General features: G+C 45.6%; 1 protein-coding gene across 5 annotated transcripts in view; it reads left to right on the top strand.

Annotated features, from left to right (window-relative positions):
• The window catches only part of KCNH6 (potassium voltage-gated channel subfamily H member 6), a 133,396-nt gene that overhangs the window by 58,153 nt on the left and 56,835 nt on the right, over positions 1-18,408 (top strand). For 3 of the 5 annotated variants that reach the window (XM_081166114.1, XM_081166115.1, XM_081166116.1), the window contains exons 3-4: positions 5,581-5,736; positions 15,272-15,381. In XM_081166114.1, the coding sequence (XP_081022240.1) occupies positions 5,581-5,736; positions 15,272-15,381 (266 nt within the window). Of the gene's footprint in view, positions 1-5,580; positions 5,737-14,169; positions 14,375-15,271; positions 15,382-18,408 lie in introns of those variants that run through there. The other 2 variants (XM_081166117.1, XM_081166118.1) reach the window with 2 other exon arrangements.

The raw sequence follows: 18,408 nt of genomic DNA, 5'->3' as shown, positions 1-18,408 counted from the left end.
TGGAGCCTACATACTTGCCCAAAGGAATGCCTCATTTCCTTTGCCCTATCCAGACTTCCATTGGAGTCCCGATTTCTAGGCACAGATTTCTAGTTCTGTGTCTGAGAGGTTTATGTGTTTTTTCATCCCGCTGCTTTCCCCAGGAATACCTACTGTTTATCGCAGAATTGGAACAAACGTCAGTCGGGTTGACGTTAGTTCCAATTCAGCAGTAAACAGTGAGTTTTCCTGGGGAAAGCGGTGGGACAAATCACATGCACTCTGTAAATCACGGACCTGTGCTTAGAAATCGCTGTGCAAACAGATGTCTGAATGAGTCTTGAGATTCCTGCTTTGACCTCCTGGGTCTGAATATGGCAAGAGCAAAAAACAATCTTGCTTTGGTTGTCATTTGGAGGACGTTTTTTAAGAACTTAAGAAAGTCCTGCTGGATCTTTTTATCTTTCCAAAATCCTCTCCTCCAACATTCAGCTTCATTGGACGCCTGTGAGTTCTAGAGTTATGGGAGGGAGAGAGAAACTTTTCTTTATTTCCTTTCTCCATGCCAAAAGTGCGGACTGGTCTGGGGGGGGCCTTGAGAGGTACACCCAGGGGCTGCCGCAGGTACCTCCTAGCATCTGCTGCCTGAAGCTGTTGCCTCACTTTGCCTAACAGTAAAGGTAAAGGGACCCCTGACCATTAGGTCCAGTCATGGTCGACTCTGGGGCTGCGGCACTCATCTCGCTTTATTGGCCGAGGGAGCCGGTGTACAGCTTCCAGGTCATGTGGCCAGAATGACTAAGCCACTTCTGGCCAACCAGAGCAGTGCACGGAAACGCCGTTTACCTTCCTGCTGGAAGATTTGAAAATAAGGGATCAGCAGCCTCACCTGTCCCGGGGACAGTCTACAGGATATCTAACAATCCGGGAAGCAGCGGGAAACGGCGCTGGAATAAGGAAATTTCCCACAAAAAAGGGGAAGGTTGACAGCTATGGTGGTACCTATATATCCACTTGCACTTTGACGTGCTTTGGAACTGCTAGGTTGGCAGGAGCAGGGCCCGAGCAACGGGAGCTCACCCCGTCGCGGGGATTTGAACCGCCGACCTTCTGATCAGCAAGTCCTAGGCTCTGTGGTTCAACTGCAGTATTCCAGGTATGACCTGGAAATTTTGAATGTATGGCAACCATACGTAAATCAGACCCTGCCTGAGCCAGTGGGTGGTCAGAGAAGGAAACCGGAAAAAGTTTCAGCTGAGATATCTGTGCCACCCAAAGCCTTTTTGCCTTCACCCCTAGTTTGGCTTATTTGGTCTGGAATAGTTCAGTTTCTGCACATGTATGTGCCCTTCAGCTCAGCAAACAATTCTTAGTGGTAATAATGCTGCAGCCAGTGTTAGTCCTACTCAAGAGTAGACCCAGTGAGATAACAAAATATAGATTCATTCATTTCTGTGGGTGTTCGCTAAGTATACATTAGTTCATGGGTCGGCAAACTAAGGCCTGTGGGCCGGATCAGGCCCAATTGCCTTCTGTATCCAGCCCGCAGATGGTCCAGGAATCGCTGCGTGGATCGCCAGTGCGCATGTTTTTCCCCTCTCCCTCACACAGCGGCAGTGCCTCCTCCCTCCCTCCTCCTGGCTTCTCCCGCCCTGCCTAGAGGAGGAAGGGGGCTGGGCTTTGTTGGTGCCAGCAGCAGCCGCCATTTTAAGCAGCCCATCTCTGGAACCCTTTCGCGCACTGCTCACTGTCCCTCCGCCACCAGCACCGCCAGCCCCTGCCACTCACAAGACACAGGTAAGCAGCCACCAGGGCTCATGGTGCCCTTGCATAATCCCCCCCCCCAAAAAAAAAATATAGTCCGGCTCCCCACAAGGTCTAAGGGACAGTGGACTGGCCCTCTGCTGAAAAAGTTTGCTGACCCCTGCCTCAGTTGAATTCACAACCCACAATGAACATGTCAGGAAGATGGAGGCATTGATATGCTATTTCTAGGGTAGAGGGTCTACCAAGTTACAGTCCCCAAGAGAGGAAGAGGCCCCAGAACTATACCTCCAGCAAATACAGTATCACCTAGGGCCAATTATTCCATTTGCCCAACATGCAACTAAGACCTCTCCTGTTAATTCTTTGTACCTGAGCATTACTGATGTCACTCCTTTCATTTCACTTCTCCCTCAATTTGGAGGTACTTTAAACAGAGCGCTACTGCAGACTTGTGCACCCTGGTACTCAGCAATGCTGCAGATATTAACAACTACTGATAAAACCTTTCCTATGACTAATTCCACCACTTTTTCCCCTGGAGACAGTGCCCTCTGCTGGCAGCATATGTTTTTCCCCTAATAAAGCCTGTAAAAAGTCACTTGGACCTCAATATTTTGAGCCTTTTGTGGACTGCTAATTTTTTCCCATTACAATCTTCAGCTAAAACAATAAATCAAAACAAGAACGCCACTGTGATTGAGGCTGCTATGTGTTCCTCGCTTATGATGTGCTAAAGCCCGTTCCCTAAATACTGGTAATTTATTCGTTGAACCCCCCCCCCCCCGGCTTCTAAACCACCTGGTTCTTAAATAGATTTTAAAATCACAGAGCCTGGATTTAAATGGATACAACCCCCCCTTCCCCTCTCCCTCCCTTCCAGCAGCAACTTGCATTGTGTGTAGCTGACGTCACTGTAGATTTTGAAGTTCTGAGACGCTGGCCATCTGCTCCTGGCTATGGGAACCTGAGCTCTTTAAAACTGCATGGGCAAAAGCAATCTCATCCGCTCTCCTCCCGCTGCAGCGGCGACAGATGAAGAAGGAGCGCTGCCAGGGAAAGCATAGAATCAGCGCTACGTAGGGCCGGGTGCTATGTTAAGCCTTGTCCCCTGTGCAATTGCTTGAGCTGTTGGGATAAGAAATATGTGCCTTACACAACCCGGGGACTAACTGTGTCACTGGAAGATGTATTAAGGGGGGAAAGACTGGGCAGAGAAGGGCAGAAGGAATATCCTGTCTAGTCTTGATTTCTTCATTTTCTTCCATTTTCTCCCCACTTGGTCCAGTAAACATAGCAGCTCTTTCTTGCCAGGTCAAAGGGCAGGTTGTCCTCTGCCAGTGCAGTTAGATCATTGGCCCATGTAGCTCCTGCAGCCAATCTGAAGCCGCATCTTGGTTTTCGAACAGTTCTAGGACTCAAACGGACTCCCGGAACAGCACAGGCTAAGATTGCCCTCTGCACTCCTCCCCCCTGCTGCCGCCCAAGCACTCACGTGTTGTGTGGAGGGGCGCACGATGTCACACGACGCTGGGCCCCCTCAATGTGGGAGGCATGTTGGTGTCTCTCGGTTGCAACTGTAGTGAGGTCTTCAATGCATTGAATAAATGGAGCCTTACATATAACTTTCCAAGGCAGCAATATCAGTCTTTTGTCCATAGTAAGGGCACAGAGAATCCATTTACATTGTCCAGTTGTCCAATTCCATGTAGTAGGTATGTAATTCAAAATAATATTTGCCTCTGAAAATTTTGGCATTATTCGTGCAGTCATGCAATAGAATACAATCTGCATTTTAAAAAAAAAAGAACAACACACACACTAGGTACAAAGACACATCTAAGCATCACATGTTGTTTGGCCCTGAGACAGCATTTTGTTCGATTGTGTGTAGTAGTGTAGCATCTGTTACTACCATCACCGCAGCCGTAGTGGCACAAATAAACAGGCAAATCATTGTCACGTGGGAAAGACAACATGCCAAAGAAAGGGCTATTTCACATGTTACTTTTTTCATCAGAGAGAGACTATAATCAGTGAGCTAAATCCAGACTGTTTTGTGCTGTGTTGTGGTTCAAGCTGCTTAGAAGATACCATATTTTAGCATTGTTTTGGTTGTAAGCCAAAATACTGCTACTATGACTACTCTTACTTCTACTTTTCTTGGTTACTAGAGAGCCGTAACAAGAAGCTGCTTTCTTTGGTTTTGAAATCTAAACCCTGCATTAGAAGTAGCTCTCATTGCCTCCTTGTTATTTTTTAAAAAATTAATCAGACATAACTTTCATTAACTCCAGTGAGTAATTGGCTGGCTATGTTCTCATGGCAAAGCTCAGTGGTCCTGGGGTTCAGAGAACTTCGTGAAGCTACCACAACAGACCCCTTAATAGAGCAGGGATAGGGAACCTGCGGCCATCCAGATGTTGGTCTACAGCAGGCATAGGCAAACTCCGGCCCTCCAGATGTTTGGGACTACAATTCCCATCCTCCCTAGCTAACAGGACCAGTGGTCAGGGATGATGGGAATTGTAGTCCCAAACATCTGGAGGGCCGGAGTTTGCCTGTGCCTGGTCTACAGCTTCTGTCATCCCTGGTCATCCACCCAGGATGGATAGGAGTTGGAGTCTAGTGGCATCCAGAGTGCCAGAGGTTCCCAATCCATGTGCTGCATATGGCTGACTTTTAAATGAGGTGGTGCTTTTCAGAATGTAAGGCTCTGCTGAATTCACCGCATGATAATACGTTTTGGGGTGAGGACTTTGCAAGAGAATGCTAGGGGAGAGTCATCCTTCTGTTGTCCTTCTCCTGTCTACACATGATCATACATGATCATAAAGGTAAAGGGACCCCTGACCATTAGGTCCAGTCGTGGCCGACTCTGGGGTTGCGGCGCTCATCTCTCTTTATTGGCCGGCGTACAGCTTCCGGGTCATGTGGCCAGCATGACTAAGCCGCTTCTGGCGAACCAGAGCTACAGCGCATGGAAACGCCGTTTACCTTCCCGCTGGAGCGGTACCTATTTATCTACTTGCACTTTGACGTGCTTTCGAACTGCTAGGTTGGCAGGAGCAGGTACCGAGCAACGGGAGCTCACCCCTTCGCGGGGATTCGAACCGCCGACCTTCCAATCGGCAAGTCCTAGGCTTTGTGGTTTAACCCACAGCGCCACCCGCGTCCTGTACATGATCATACACAAAGATTAATTTACCAAAAGGTATTGGTCGCAATACCCGTCCTCTCAGACAGCATCACTGTCACAGCACCATCCATAGGGACATATAACTTGTAACTGTGATGCAAAACAGCACCAGTTCCTCCCTTTAGCTAATTTAGTGTGTTGGTTTCTTGTAACATCAGTGCACCTTGTTTTCTGTAGGCTGCAAGTTTGTGCTCTTTCCAAACTATTGGTACTGGGATATTTCACCAGAACACAGCAACGCTGTCTCATATACATCTTCTTGAACATTGAGGGCAGCCGGGGACAGTGTGGAATTGAATTACGCATTCAAATAAAATGTGCATGGATTATTATTGTTGTTGTTGTTATTATTATTATTATTATTGATATTATTGTTTCTAATTGTTTCTAATATGCTTTCCTTAAATTTAAAAAAAAAACATTGATCACATGAGATGTTGTGAGCCACTTTGGGCACAATTTTGTCGAAAAGTGGCATACAAATAAACAGATGGTGATGATACAATGACATCATTAAAAAACAGTTTTGAGCTGAGTGTAGTCTAACACTGGCGATGGCTGGGTGATGCATTCCTTGCTGGCTGAGCTGCTGCTCCATCTCATCTTCATTCATTGTGTCATTTTTTTTTTCATGGCAGCATCCTGTATCCGGTGTTTGGTGGATGTGGTCCCGGTCAAGAATGAAGAAGGAGTCGTCATCATGTTCATCTTGAACTTTGAAGACCTGGCAGCTCTCATTGCCAAAAGTGCCCGGCAGAGCCTACACCAGCGCTTGTCCCAAGGATGGCGAACAGGTGAGAAGCCCAAAGTGGCTCAGAATCCTTTATCTTGGGCAAAAGCACATGGTAGTTGGGGTGGGTGGGCGGAGTCTACGGAGGTGAGGGGGTGGAATTTCAGCAAGTGGGTGGTAAATGGAATCTCTGAATTTTCTCTGGAACTTGGCATGAACATGGCTGATAGTGTGGCATGCAGATACCTCTTTGTATGTGGCCGAGTTGAGTGAGTTGCGACCACACTGGCAACTGTGGGAGAATGTTCTGTCAGAGGAAGATCTTCGAAACTCTACAGCCATAGGAAGTGAATTCTCTAAGATGGTCTATTGGGAAGGAAGGGTGTCCTTAGGTGGGGAGGCAACAAATCAAATCAAATCAAAACTTTATTGCGGTCCAAAGACCCACAAAACAATTTCAAAACTAGATACAGTTAAAACAACCAGAAAGACAGATGGAAGAAACCAAGGCAGTTATTTTGTTTTATCTAGGGCATAATGATCTTTGTTTCTTATAACCTCCGAAAGAAACTTTGCCACGGCCAGTGTAATATCATTTGACCTGTCTTCCAAAAGGTATTTAATATGGGAGGCTTCAGATTTTCCCGGCAAATTTGCCAGTAAGAGTTTGATCAGTTGATCCCTTGCTTGCTCATATTGCCCACAATGCAGTAGGATATGCTTCGTACAATCAACGTCCTGAGAACGTAAACAAAGCCTATTCTGATAGGGCATGCCTCTCAGTCTGCCATTTAGAACTTCCGAGGGAAATACATTTAGTCTGGCTTTGGTAAATAGCCAATAGGTAGGCACAGACAAATTCCTAAGGTATGAGGATATCTGAAAGTCGGACCCATATTGGATTCCAGTTGCAACTGGGCTACAAATTACATAAGACCGGGATCGCGGGTCGCTATGTGAGATGTCCCAAAACCTTTGGAGGAGGCAACGAGAAAACCAACCCCTCACAGAAAGGAAGAAAGAGAGAACAAGAGGATAAGAGTATCAAATCACCGACAAGGTTCTAAACATGAACATAAAAATTCTTTGAGCTGGCCATACAAATTTCCTCAAGCATGGATTGCCAAGGTGCCTGTAGTCAGGAGGGCTCTATTAGCAACTCCCTGCAGCCGTAACTAGACATGCCATCAAGCTCATACTTCTCAACCTACAAGTGTGAGCTCCAGAGAGCTCACAATATTGTCCCATCTACTCAGTGCGTGTAAGTCTAGGTTTTTCCACATATGCTAGGAATGACTGGGGAAATGGGGAGAAGTAGCAGGTGGCAGTCTACAGCGATCCAGTAAGAATCAGAATTACTTTCAGCCAGGCCAAGACTGCTGTTGATTCCAGATGTTGTGTGCAACTTGGAGAATTGGGCAACTCAACAGCATTTGTAGAAGGGGGGTGGGTTTGGATCTTTGTGAAAGAACTAGGAATTATTTGACAGAATTCCCCACACCTTCTCAAAACAATTTCCAGGGTTCCTCATAGAGGAAGATGACAGCCAGTATAAAACCAGTTCAGGTTTCCAGTGCAGATGTACCCTTAGAATCAGGGACAAAGTAATAAATTGCCTTAAAAGGTAAAGGTAAAGGGACCTCTGACCATTAGGTCCAGTTGTGACCGACTCTAGGGTTGTGCGCCCATCTAACTTAAGAGACCGGGAGCCAGCGCTGTCCGGAGACGCCCATCTCACTTAAGAGGCCGGGAGCCAGCGCTGTCCGGAGACACTTCCGGGTCACGTGGCCAGCGTGACGAAGCTGCTCTGGCGAGCCGGCACCAGCGCAGCGCACGGAAACGCCGTTTACCTTCCCGCTATAAAGCGGTACCTATTTATCTACTTGCACTTAGGGGTGCTTTCGAACTGCTAGGTGGGCAGGAGCTGGGACCGAAAGACGGGAGCTCACCCCACCACCGGGATTCGAACCACCGACCATACGATCGGCAAGTCCTGGGCACTGAGGTTTTACCCACAGCGCCACCCGCGTCCCAATAAATAAATTGCCTTAGCTCAGCATTAATTCAGCAGGCAGCAGCTTTGAATTCTACTAGGAGGCGTTATGTGTAAAATTATACTCCAGCCCCTGGGGTTTTCAAAAGAACTCAGTAAATTAAGGAAATGAATGGAACATAGTGATCCCGTTTTGCTGTGCAGGCTGGGCTTGAAGTTCTTGTTCTAAGGTTAGGAAGTGTGTGATCTGATGCATTTGTGATAAGGCTGCAGTATAAATTAGCAGTAGACTTAATGAGTGTTTGTACTTGTGGAAAAAGCATTTCCCTCCTCTGTGCATTCCCAAACATGTTCAACAAATATGTAGCAGATGTTAAGATTAGGAAAAGTTAGTGCTTTTTTCCTGGAGGGTTGCAGGGGTACGCATAGCCCTAAGCATTTTGTCAATCTTTGTGCTTTTGTCCATTTGCTGTATTTATTTTCCCTGATTTGAACTATAAAATGGTTATTTTCTTGAGTCAAAATGAGGGTACCCCTGAACATTTTTTTTTAGGGGGGGAAGCACTGGGAAAAGCTAACTTGATTCAGTCAAAAGCTAGAAATTGCACTATAAGCCTTTTATGAAAAAGAACTTAAATTACTAAGGTTGTAATCCCAGGCATTCTTCCCTGAGAGTAAGCCCCACTGAACTCAATGGGACTTACTTTGGAGTAGACATGTATATCTTGTGTTTAGCACAGTTACAGAGATCTTTGCAGGCTCCCTTCCTCTTTGCCTGTCAAGTTGTAGAAACATTTTGGGCATCTGTATCTATACATATACACTAAACAAACTGAAGGATTTTAGGGGTTTGGAGTTCTTAAATCTGGGTTTCTCACAAACTATTTATTTTTTAAATATTTGTGCTTTCTTAAAAGGGAAACTACAAACTATTACATCACAAATCAAGATAATAATATAACGCCCCACACTCTAATATATATATATATATATATATATATATATATATATATATATAGATATTATAAGGAGGAGCTGAGCATATAGCATAGGCATTGATATAACCTGAAAACAACCTGTCTGTTTTGGGTTAGATTCTCGAAGGAAGCTGGTAAACAATTTAAAAGAATCACATTTAAAACATGATATGGAATCCTTTTGGTTTTAATTTTGCAGTCTGTTGCAAAAGGTTACGGGTAAACACATAACTGCAGCAAGCAACCCAACTTTGCTTAATGTATACATCAATCAGAATACAGTCATACCTTGGGTTGAAGTAGCTTCGGGATAAGTATTTTCGGGTTGCACGCTGCGGCAACCCGGAAGTAACGGAGCGTGTTACTTCCGGGTTTCGCCGCTCGCGCATGTGCAGACGGTCAAAATGACATCATGCGCAGAAGTGGCGAATCACGACCCGCGGATATGGGTTGGTTCGCTTCTGGATGCAAACGGGGCTCTGGAACGGATTCCGTTTGCCTCCAGAGGTACCACTGTAAAGAGAAATAGATTAATGAATTGATTCCACAGTCCTCTAATGGCCAGAGCTCAGTGGTGGAGCAACAGCTGTGGATGCAGATGTTTCAAGGTTCAACCCCCAACATCTCCAGGGAGGGCTGGTGATGTTTCCTGTCTGAAGTCTGGAATGATGCTGCCATTCAGTGTAGACAACACTGAACTAGATGAGTCACTGGTCTGACTCGACATAAGGCAGGTTCCAATGTTCCTGTTTTAGAACATGCATTTGTATAGAACTGCTGCTCATATACTTGCAGCCCAGAAGCCTCGCTGCATCCATGGCCAAAAATTTTGAGGCCAGTGGGAATTAACTGCTGCACTAGGTCAGTCTTATAAAGCAGAAGGTCATAATGTCAGTGTTGCAAGAAAATTGTGTTGGTGCAATGAATGCAAGCGATGCTTTGCAACTAGGATCCACAATGCTGAAGCATTCCAAAAGAAGCAAGATCACAGAATGATAGAATTGTAGAGCTGGAAGGAACCTTGAGAGTCATCTAGTCCAGCCCTTGTCTTATGCTGGGTACTAAAGGTAAAGGTAAAGGGACGCCTGACATTAGGTCCAGTCGTGGCCGACTCTGGGGTTGCGGCGCTCATCTCGCTTTACTGGCCGAGGGAGCCGGCGTACAGCTTCCAGGTCATGTGGCCAGCATGACTAAGCCGCTTCTCGCGAACCAGAGCAGTGCATGGAAACACCGTTTACCTTCCCGCTGGAGCGGTACCTATTTATCTACTTGCACTTTGACGTGCTTTCGAACTGCTAGGTTGGCAGGAGCAGGGACGAGCAGCGGGAGCTCACCCCGCCATGGGGATTCGAACTGCCAACCTTCTGATCGGCAAGCCCTAGGCTCTGTCGTTTAGACCACAGCGCCACCCGCGTCCCTATGCTGGCTACTAGGCAGCATCAATAAACCTGTTCCATGTAGTGCAGAGCAATGGTGCATTGCTCAATTTCATTGTTCTGTATGGGACAATGACAATAAAGATAGCGTATTGTATCATATGAACAGTGTCACTCCCATGGGGGTAATGGGAGGAGAGAGCTTTCTCCTCAAGGGTATGTGATTCACAGACCCTGCCCCCTACTTCTAGATTACACTTAACAACAGATCACAAGGTGGTAAAGCAGGTATACATTACTTATGATGTTTCTATGATCCACCCAAATAGGTGCAATTCAGCATCCATCATAGTTTCAGTGAAGAGAGCTATTCAAATATATTGTTTAACTTACACTATAAGAATAAATCAAAGCTAAGCATAAAAGGAATGGGGCTGTTACTGTGTTAAGATGAGAGCTCTATGCCCCTCCACCAAATATTCGGCCAGCTACTTACTTGTATAATTTGGCAACCAAAATATTAATTTATATTTGGTGTGTGATGCCTCGAGAACCTCCCCTACAGCTTAAAATCATATCTTAGAGCACCTTTGTCACTCCTAGCAGATGAGGGTGAAGTCCCCGACGTAGTGCCTAAAAACCCTCGGCCACAGGTAAGAGAACCTGTGGTCTTCCCAATGTTTCGGACTCCCATTAGATTCCCCAGCTGGCCTGGCCAGTGTTCAAGGATGATGGGAACCAGATGTCAACAGCATCTGCTGCTACCAGTTCCCCATCCATGGTCTGCACCATGGTGTTGGCAGGGATGCGGAAGGAAAAGCACATTGGCCACATGTGGTTGGGACTGCAAGGTTGCCAGGTGTGTTTACGCTGAGCTATCCAGAATTACAATACAAGTGAAGACTGCACGCCACAGGCTATTACCGTACTTTTATCAACAACAACAATCTTTATTACGGTCCAGAGACCCAACAAATCGTTACAAAGCAATACACAATTCATACAGCCTACCTCCAGGTTAAACAAGCATTTTGTTCAGAATATAGGGATCGTTGGTTCTTGCAACCACCAATAAAAACTTTGCCACTGCTAATGTTCTAGCATTTGTCCGGTCTACCAAAAGGAACCTGACATAGTGAGCCTCTGATTTTCCCAGGAAAGGTACCAGCAAGGGTAATATCAGTTCAGCCCTGGCTTGCTCATATTTTGCACAGTGCAACAAAATATGTTTTATGGAATCGATGTATTGAGCACACGAGCAAAGTCTGTCCTGGTAGGGAACTCCTCTCAACCTGCCATCCAACACTGCAGAAGGAAAGACGTTTAGTCTGGCTTTGGTGAAAAGCCTTCGGTAGTTTGGTACTGTCAGGTTTTTAATGTAAGATGTTAACTTAAAGACATGCCCATATTGTACCCCTACTGCCAGCGGACTACAGACTGCGTGTGATTGAGATCGCAAGTCACTGTGTGCATTATAATCCCATAATCTTTGCTTTAACATCTTTTGGGCACCTTCATATAGGCTATTACTTTTATCAATTTTTGATGGGGTGCAAAAGGACCTTTCACACAAGGAACTGCGTTATATTTCTTGATAATAGCCACCAGGTTTGAAATAGCCCAGCAATGCAAAACTCCAGGCATAGGAGCCAACTCTTAGGGACCCTTCGCTGCCGCCCCCAATAAAATATTTGAGGGAGTTGATGGGCATTACCATTCAAATAGTGTATGTGTGTCTGCTACATTATGTGATCAATTATGGGGGGCAGGGCTTACCAGCCTCCCCGCCCCCCACAATATTTTATTCAAGTTGGCACCCCTGGCTCCAGGAAATGATTCTGAAGAAATTTGGTAGCGGTGAGTTTGGCATCTCAGTTGGGAAGAAAAATTAAACCGCAGACCCATCTCTCTAAAGGCCTAGTCAAACCACAAAGCAGACTCAGTGTACTACCTGAAATAGCTTTGTGTTTTGTATGTCAATAGCAGAAACCCGTGCATAAAATGGCCCTCTTCATATAGATCATTTAGGAAGAGTCTTCTTGGGATAATATATGTGACTTTTTGTTGTTGTCTTGGATACCTTAAGTGTTTTGATCCTTGCTTGTGCTAACACAGCTTTCTGTAATGACCTCTTCTTCTTCTTTGTTGTTGTTTATTTGTCTTGTTTGTACTTAACTATTTTTTAAAAAGAAACCCAAGGTATAATACAGCAATTGTTCCAATTAAAAAGTATAACTTTACCTACTCTAGTATTTTGTGGGTGAATGCAGCAGAAGGGTGAGGATCCTGTTACGCCAATAAGTACAAAATCACCAGATTTGGTCAACCCAGTGGCCACTCTGGTTGGGAATCCTGTCTACTGACAGCAGCAAGACAGATATCCCAAGACCCTACAACAGAAGGAAGGCATAATCACATAATAATAATAATAATAATAATAATAATAATAATAATAATAATAATAATAATAATAATTTATTATTATTTATACCCTGCCCATCTGGCTGAGTTTCCCCAGCCACTCTGGGCGGCTTCCAATCGAGTGTTAAAAACGATACAGCGTTAAATATTAAAAACTTCCCTAAACAGGGATGCCTTCAGATGTCTTTTAAAGATAAGATCGCTACTTATTTCCTTCACATCTGGTGGGAGGGCGCTCCACAGGGCGGGTGCCACCACTGAGCAGGCCCTCTGCCTGGTTCCCAGTAACTTGGCTTCCCGCAGTGATGGAACCGCCAGAAGGACCTCAGTGTCCGGGAAGAATGGGGGTGGAGACGCTCCTTCAGGTATACGGGACCGAGGCCGTTTATATGTTCACATCCTTGGTCTCTACGCCCTCCTCACCTTGCAGTCAGAAGCAGGGGTTTTTTTTATGATGTTCTGATGTTTTATTAAAATTGCTGTTAGGGAGAATGAGGCCTAGTGCAACCAAACCGGCCATGCTCCCCTAAATCTGCCTCTGCTTGGAGGCAGCAGTGGTTGTTCCTAGCTGCCACTGCGACTGTGAACAGAATGAGGAGGAGGAGCCATCTTGTCCTTTGCCCCTAGGCACAAAAATGTCATAGGCTGGTCCTGGGTTAACCCTTTCTCCTCATGTCCCCCCCCCAAAAAAATTCCTCCTCTCCCCCATTAATCTTTCACCAGAAAATGCTATTTGCTGCCCTTAGCATCTGGGGAGAATTTTCTGTAGGAAAACAGCACAGGGTGGGGCAGGATTACGTAACCTCGCTTTCCCCCACACTGTGGTCCCAATTCATTTTATATCTGGAACTTACAATCTGTAAACCACTGAGGAAAAGCAGGGAAGACCAGCTATTCTTTAAAAAGCAACTCAAGCCATGAGATTCCATAGCTCAGATGGGAAATCCGGCAACCTATGAGGTGCATGTATGGGTAGGTAAATATGTCAGTCCCACGTTCGCTCAGCTTTTAATTTTTCAGTCTTAAATTCAATTCTCCACATTTCCAAATCAGTTTGCATTTTGTTTTGTTTTCCTTTTTTAAAAAAAAAGTTATTGTGAAAATTCACCAGCATTGTTGTGCAGAACACATTTTTTACACACCACATTGCTAAGCAACTTTCCCTACTATAAAGCATTTTGGTGCATTATTTCCACCAAAATATATGCCCTTCTATGCACACTTTACAGTAGTACGTGTATTACTTGGCTGAAGAACTGCACTGCCGGTTTGGAAGAATGGCAGTGTTTCATTTCTCACGTGGTTTCAGAAAAATATGAATTAGGTAAGTTCAGCGAGAACTGAATTGATCTGCCATCCTGAGCTGCATGGACCTGCTGCTGCTCTAGGTGTGGGCCGCTAAGCCCTGAAGAGCCCTGCCCACTTCCCCCCACAGCCAAGATTTCAGCCATCAGCCGAATGGTGGGGAAACAATTATTGCTCTCATGCCATTAAGCAGCACAGGAAAGGCAATTTGGACTTTGTGTGGAGTGCCAGGGGAGACTTTGAGCTCCCCCACCATCACTTCCATTGCAGCCCAGATCACTGTCCTCAAAGCTACCTCTATTTAGTAGTAGTCATAGTCCTGGGCAGACCAGGACCTCCATATACGCTGCCCAGACTTGCATCCTGCAGAGGTCACAATGGTGCCTCTAACTCAGCAAAAGCAATGCAGGAGGCAGCAGCTACAAGTTACGCATCTCTGCAGCCACAGCAGGCGCTGCGATTCCGCAGCGTTTTGACTTTCCCCCCTGAGACACACTCGGTTGTCTCTCAAGGCAAGAGTTAGGAAATCATGCCGTGTTTTCATAAATACATAACCAGGTAACTGCATGGTAAAAGGCAAATTCCCAATGGATAACTTGTTTGCTTGTATTCACCCAATATCCAGAAGAGGTAATTGTGTTGTTATACATATATTAAGTTGTTAAGGTATTGTTGCTGGATTTGCAGGACTGTTACTGTCCACCCATTTCCCTCCTCCTCCTCCTCCTCCTTCTGTCAATCCTGTTAATTTGTTTGGACTAGCCGCTGCCCTGTAAAGGAACTGGCACAGTTGATGTCTAGATAGCAGCTGCTTGGCAAGCCACCATTCTCATCACCCAGAAAAATGCAGTGATCACCGGAGAAAGCCATTGTCTGAAAGCTGTAATGGAAGGGCGGGAATTTCCTCCCACAACAGTTTTGTCAAGAAATGGTACCATAACTTGGATCTAAAGATCCCCTTCCATACATATGAAGCCACTATTCTCCTTGTACAAGCAAGGCACCAGATAAAATTAAGCCGCAGCTAGAGATTCTGTCCTGCATATTCTATCATTAGGTGTGTAGCATGGGAAAGGGGTTGTGTCTTCTGTCTTCCAGAGCTACACAGGAAGTATTTTTAGGGGCCGATTCTGGACGCCTCTTTAGCTTGGCACGTCTATGAATTCAGTTGCCTTGAGAATCCAGCATACGAAGTCTATGTGGAGATTTGGAAGGAAAAGTCTCTAAGTGGACAACATTGCTTCCTCTCTAGAATTTGCCTTGTTTCCCAGAGACTTGGGACTGCCGTGGCTTCTTCCGATACTTTTCTAAGCTTTTTGCCAGAAGGGGCAAAACTAGCTGGTAGAACACAATGCAACTGTGCCAGCTGCGCATGTCTGTAGGTGTGCTTTTCAGTCTTTGAACCTGACTGTCCTTCCCCAGCCCCTCATGCCTTGCCTGTTGCATGTTGCAGATAGGTTACATTTGGGGGTTTTTTTGTGTCTTTTTGTTTTGTGTGTGTGTTTTTCTTTTTCTTTTCTTAACAAGGTCAAAATACGAGCTTGAAGTTTAGTCTCCCGCCCCTACAACGTCTCACACTGCGGCGGAAATCTCTGACTGCCACTGAGTTTGATGGAGTAGCCATTGACTATGGAAAGGTAATCATTCACCGTAGACTTTGTATGATAATGATAAGCCCATCTATTTGGTTAGCCCCCACCCAACCCCAACCCCTGTTCCTCGGCTCTCCTGCTACACCTTCCGTCTGCAAATTAGGAGAAAGAGCCAAGGTCTCCTTGCGGCTAGGCCAGGACAATGCGACAGGAGCAGTCAAAATCCCGGGAGGATAGGCTTGAAAACACTCGATCCTGTCCGGCACACCACCTGTACCATACCAGACTGCATCCAGACGTGTGGCTTCTAGTGCTACCCATTCATTGCTCTCCTCTGGCAAACCTCAAGCAAAATTGCAGTTGACTGTCCTCCCTATGAGACTATTGTGCTTTTTCATTGTTGACACATGTTCCATCCACACCCCTGGGCATGGAATAGGTGCTGTGGGCAAGCCCATTTGAAACTCAGCAAGCATCCACCAGAATTTAAATCTGCAAATAAAAATTAGTAATCGAGCGCTGATTTTTTAAATGTTTTGGGAAAATAAAAAATGGAGCGATCGAATGGCAACCGTCACGAAGATTATAGTGAATGTGTGAAGAGCAGATTCCCTTTCCTGATAAGGTCCCAGCCCATGTCAAAAGGACAGAAGAGTAGCACTAAAGTAATTTTTAAACATCATAGAGCCAGATTTCCCCAGTGGGTTTCTTGCGGAGATTGCGCTGCTCTTTCATTCTTCTGGGGGGGAAGCTGGCGTTTTGGGCATCTGAGAAAAGCTGGAAGAAGCACGGGGAAGACAATGATTGGCTGGTGGCAATTCCGCACTAAGTATTTATTGCAGAAGCACTCTCAGGACTCATCCACACTACTGCTTGTCTCATGCCTAGAAATTACGGATCTGAGCAGTTTCCCCCTTGCTCTGCTCCTTTCCCAGGGAAAACCCGCTCTTTGGAGATAAATGAATACGAAAGGCAGTCCGTAGAGAACTTGAATTGCCGTTTGCTCTGACCAAGCTCTGAGGAGCGGTTTTCCCTGGGAGAAAGCAGTGGAACCAGGGGGGTGCATGGATGAGCCCTCAGTCTCTGGCTTGTGGAAGCTGAGGCATGTTGTGATCCCTGAAGCTCCCAGTCTTTTGGGCATGCCCTTGCTTTTCCTGCACAAAGGGAATCTGTAGGAGCTTCTATCCTAAGGCTCCTTGCCTTGTGGCAGCGCAGTTTTCATTGTGGCTGCAGCTGAGGATGGAAGACACATCCTCCAACATTTCTTCGATGAAAATAGCAATGTCCATTATTATTATTATTATTATTATTATTATTATTATTATTATTATTATTATTATCTTTATACCCTGCCCATCTGACTGGGATGCCCTAGCTGGGTGCGGTGGCTTCCAACAGATATAAAAACATTATTTTAAAAAAATTATACATAAAAAAAATCCCCATACAAAGCTGCCTTCAGATGTCTTCTAAAGGAGATACCATATTTTTCGCTCTATAAGACGCACCAGGCCACAAGATGCACCTAGTTTTGGGAGGAGGAAAACAAGAAAAAAAATATTCTGAATCTCAGAAGCCAGAACAGCAAGAGGGATAGCTGTGCAGCGAAAGCAGCGATCCCTCTTGCTGTTCTGGCTTCTGGGATAGCTGCGCAGCCTGCATTCGCTCCATAAGACGCACACACATTTCCCCTTACTTTTTAGGAGGGAAAAAGTGAGTCTTATAGAGCAAAAAATACAGTAGTTACCTATCTCCTCAAGGGTCACATAACTCCATACCCCCCAACATTTCTCCAATGAAAACAGAGACGTCCTAAGGAAAAGCAGGACATTCCGGGATCAAGTTAGAAAGCAGGAAAGCTTCTGTAAATCTGGGACTGTCCCTGGAAAATAGGGACACTTGGAGGCTGTAGGGAAGAGTTAGACCTCCCCTTCTCAAGAGCAACAATCTACATGGAAAATCAGCCCATTCCCTTGCCCACTGGTACCTAGTATTTAATCCTTTCCAACAACCAGATGTGTTTGGAATCCATAATGCTAAAGATGTCTGGTTAGAGCCTAAGCAAGCGCAGGCATTGAGGTTGATACGCTTTTAAGCCATTCTAAATCAGGCCATTAGAGGGCAGCGCATGACACACAAGGCTACTGCCAAGAATGTCGCCAGAGCCGTGCTAGATGGGAAACCGGGGGGGGGGGGGGAGAGATGCAAAAAGGCATGGGGAAGGATGGACTCTTGAACCTTAAATTTCTCTGCAGAGGAAGGAATTGTCAAGCTGCACCTGCCAAAATACCCTAGTCTGCACAACTATTAAAGAACTAGGAGCCCAGTCCCCTTTTCATAGAATCATAGAAATGTAGAGCTGGAAGGGACACCGTGGGGTCATCTAGGCCAACCCCCTGCAAGGCAGGAATCAATTTTGTATCTGGCCACCCTAGATCTGTGATCGGGTTCTCCTGCATTTTTAATATATATATATAATAGTGGGTGGGAATTTGGAACATGGAACTGTGGGAAGAGGCTTTCTCGTCCCCTCTGTGCCATTTTCACAGTACACACACACACACACACACACCTTCTTCTGCTGCTGCTGCTTGCTCCATGGGGTAAAATAACAGCTTTGGCATGTGTGCGTGATTTTAATTGAGAAAATGGTCTGTGAGGGGAGAGGATTTAGAGGGCGGAGGGAGGAGAACCTCCCTTAGCACTGTGATCTTGATCTAATTCAGACTCCCTGCTGGCTGCTGTTATCTCTGTTTAGGAAAAAGAAAAAACAAGGGCAATCTGAATCATAGATTTCCTGAGGATATAACACAAAGCGCAGCAGTCACAGAATCTTAAAAGACAAAGAGAATTGTGTAAACGGAGTGGGGGGGGGACCAATTGTGCTGGTTGATTAGAAAGGAGTTGTGTTGATAAAATTGCATCCCTTTTACCCAGGTAACTTATCATAATAACATTTAGGCACGGACAAAAAGAACTAGAATCCAAACGCTGGCGAACCTATGGCAAACGTCTGCATGGCAGCGACGAGGCTCATGTGGCGTCTTGTTACTCTTCTCTGCACTCTGAGTA

The sequence above is a fragment of the Podarcis bocagei genome, assembly GCF_964188305.1.
Source record: "Podarcis bocagei genome assembly, chromosome: 13".
Lineage (NCBI taxonomy): Eukaryota > Metazoa > Chordata > Lepidosauria > Squamata > Lacertidae > Podarcis > Podarcis bocagei.
Note: the sequence above shows the minus strand (reverse complement) of the source record. Positions and strands in the feature narration are given on the sequence as shown.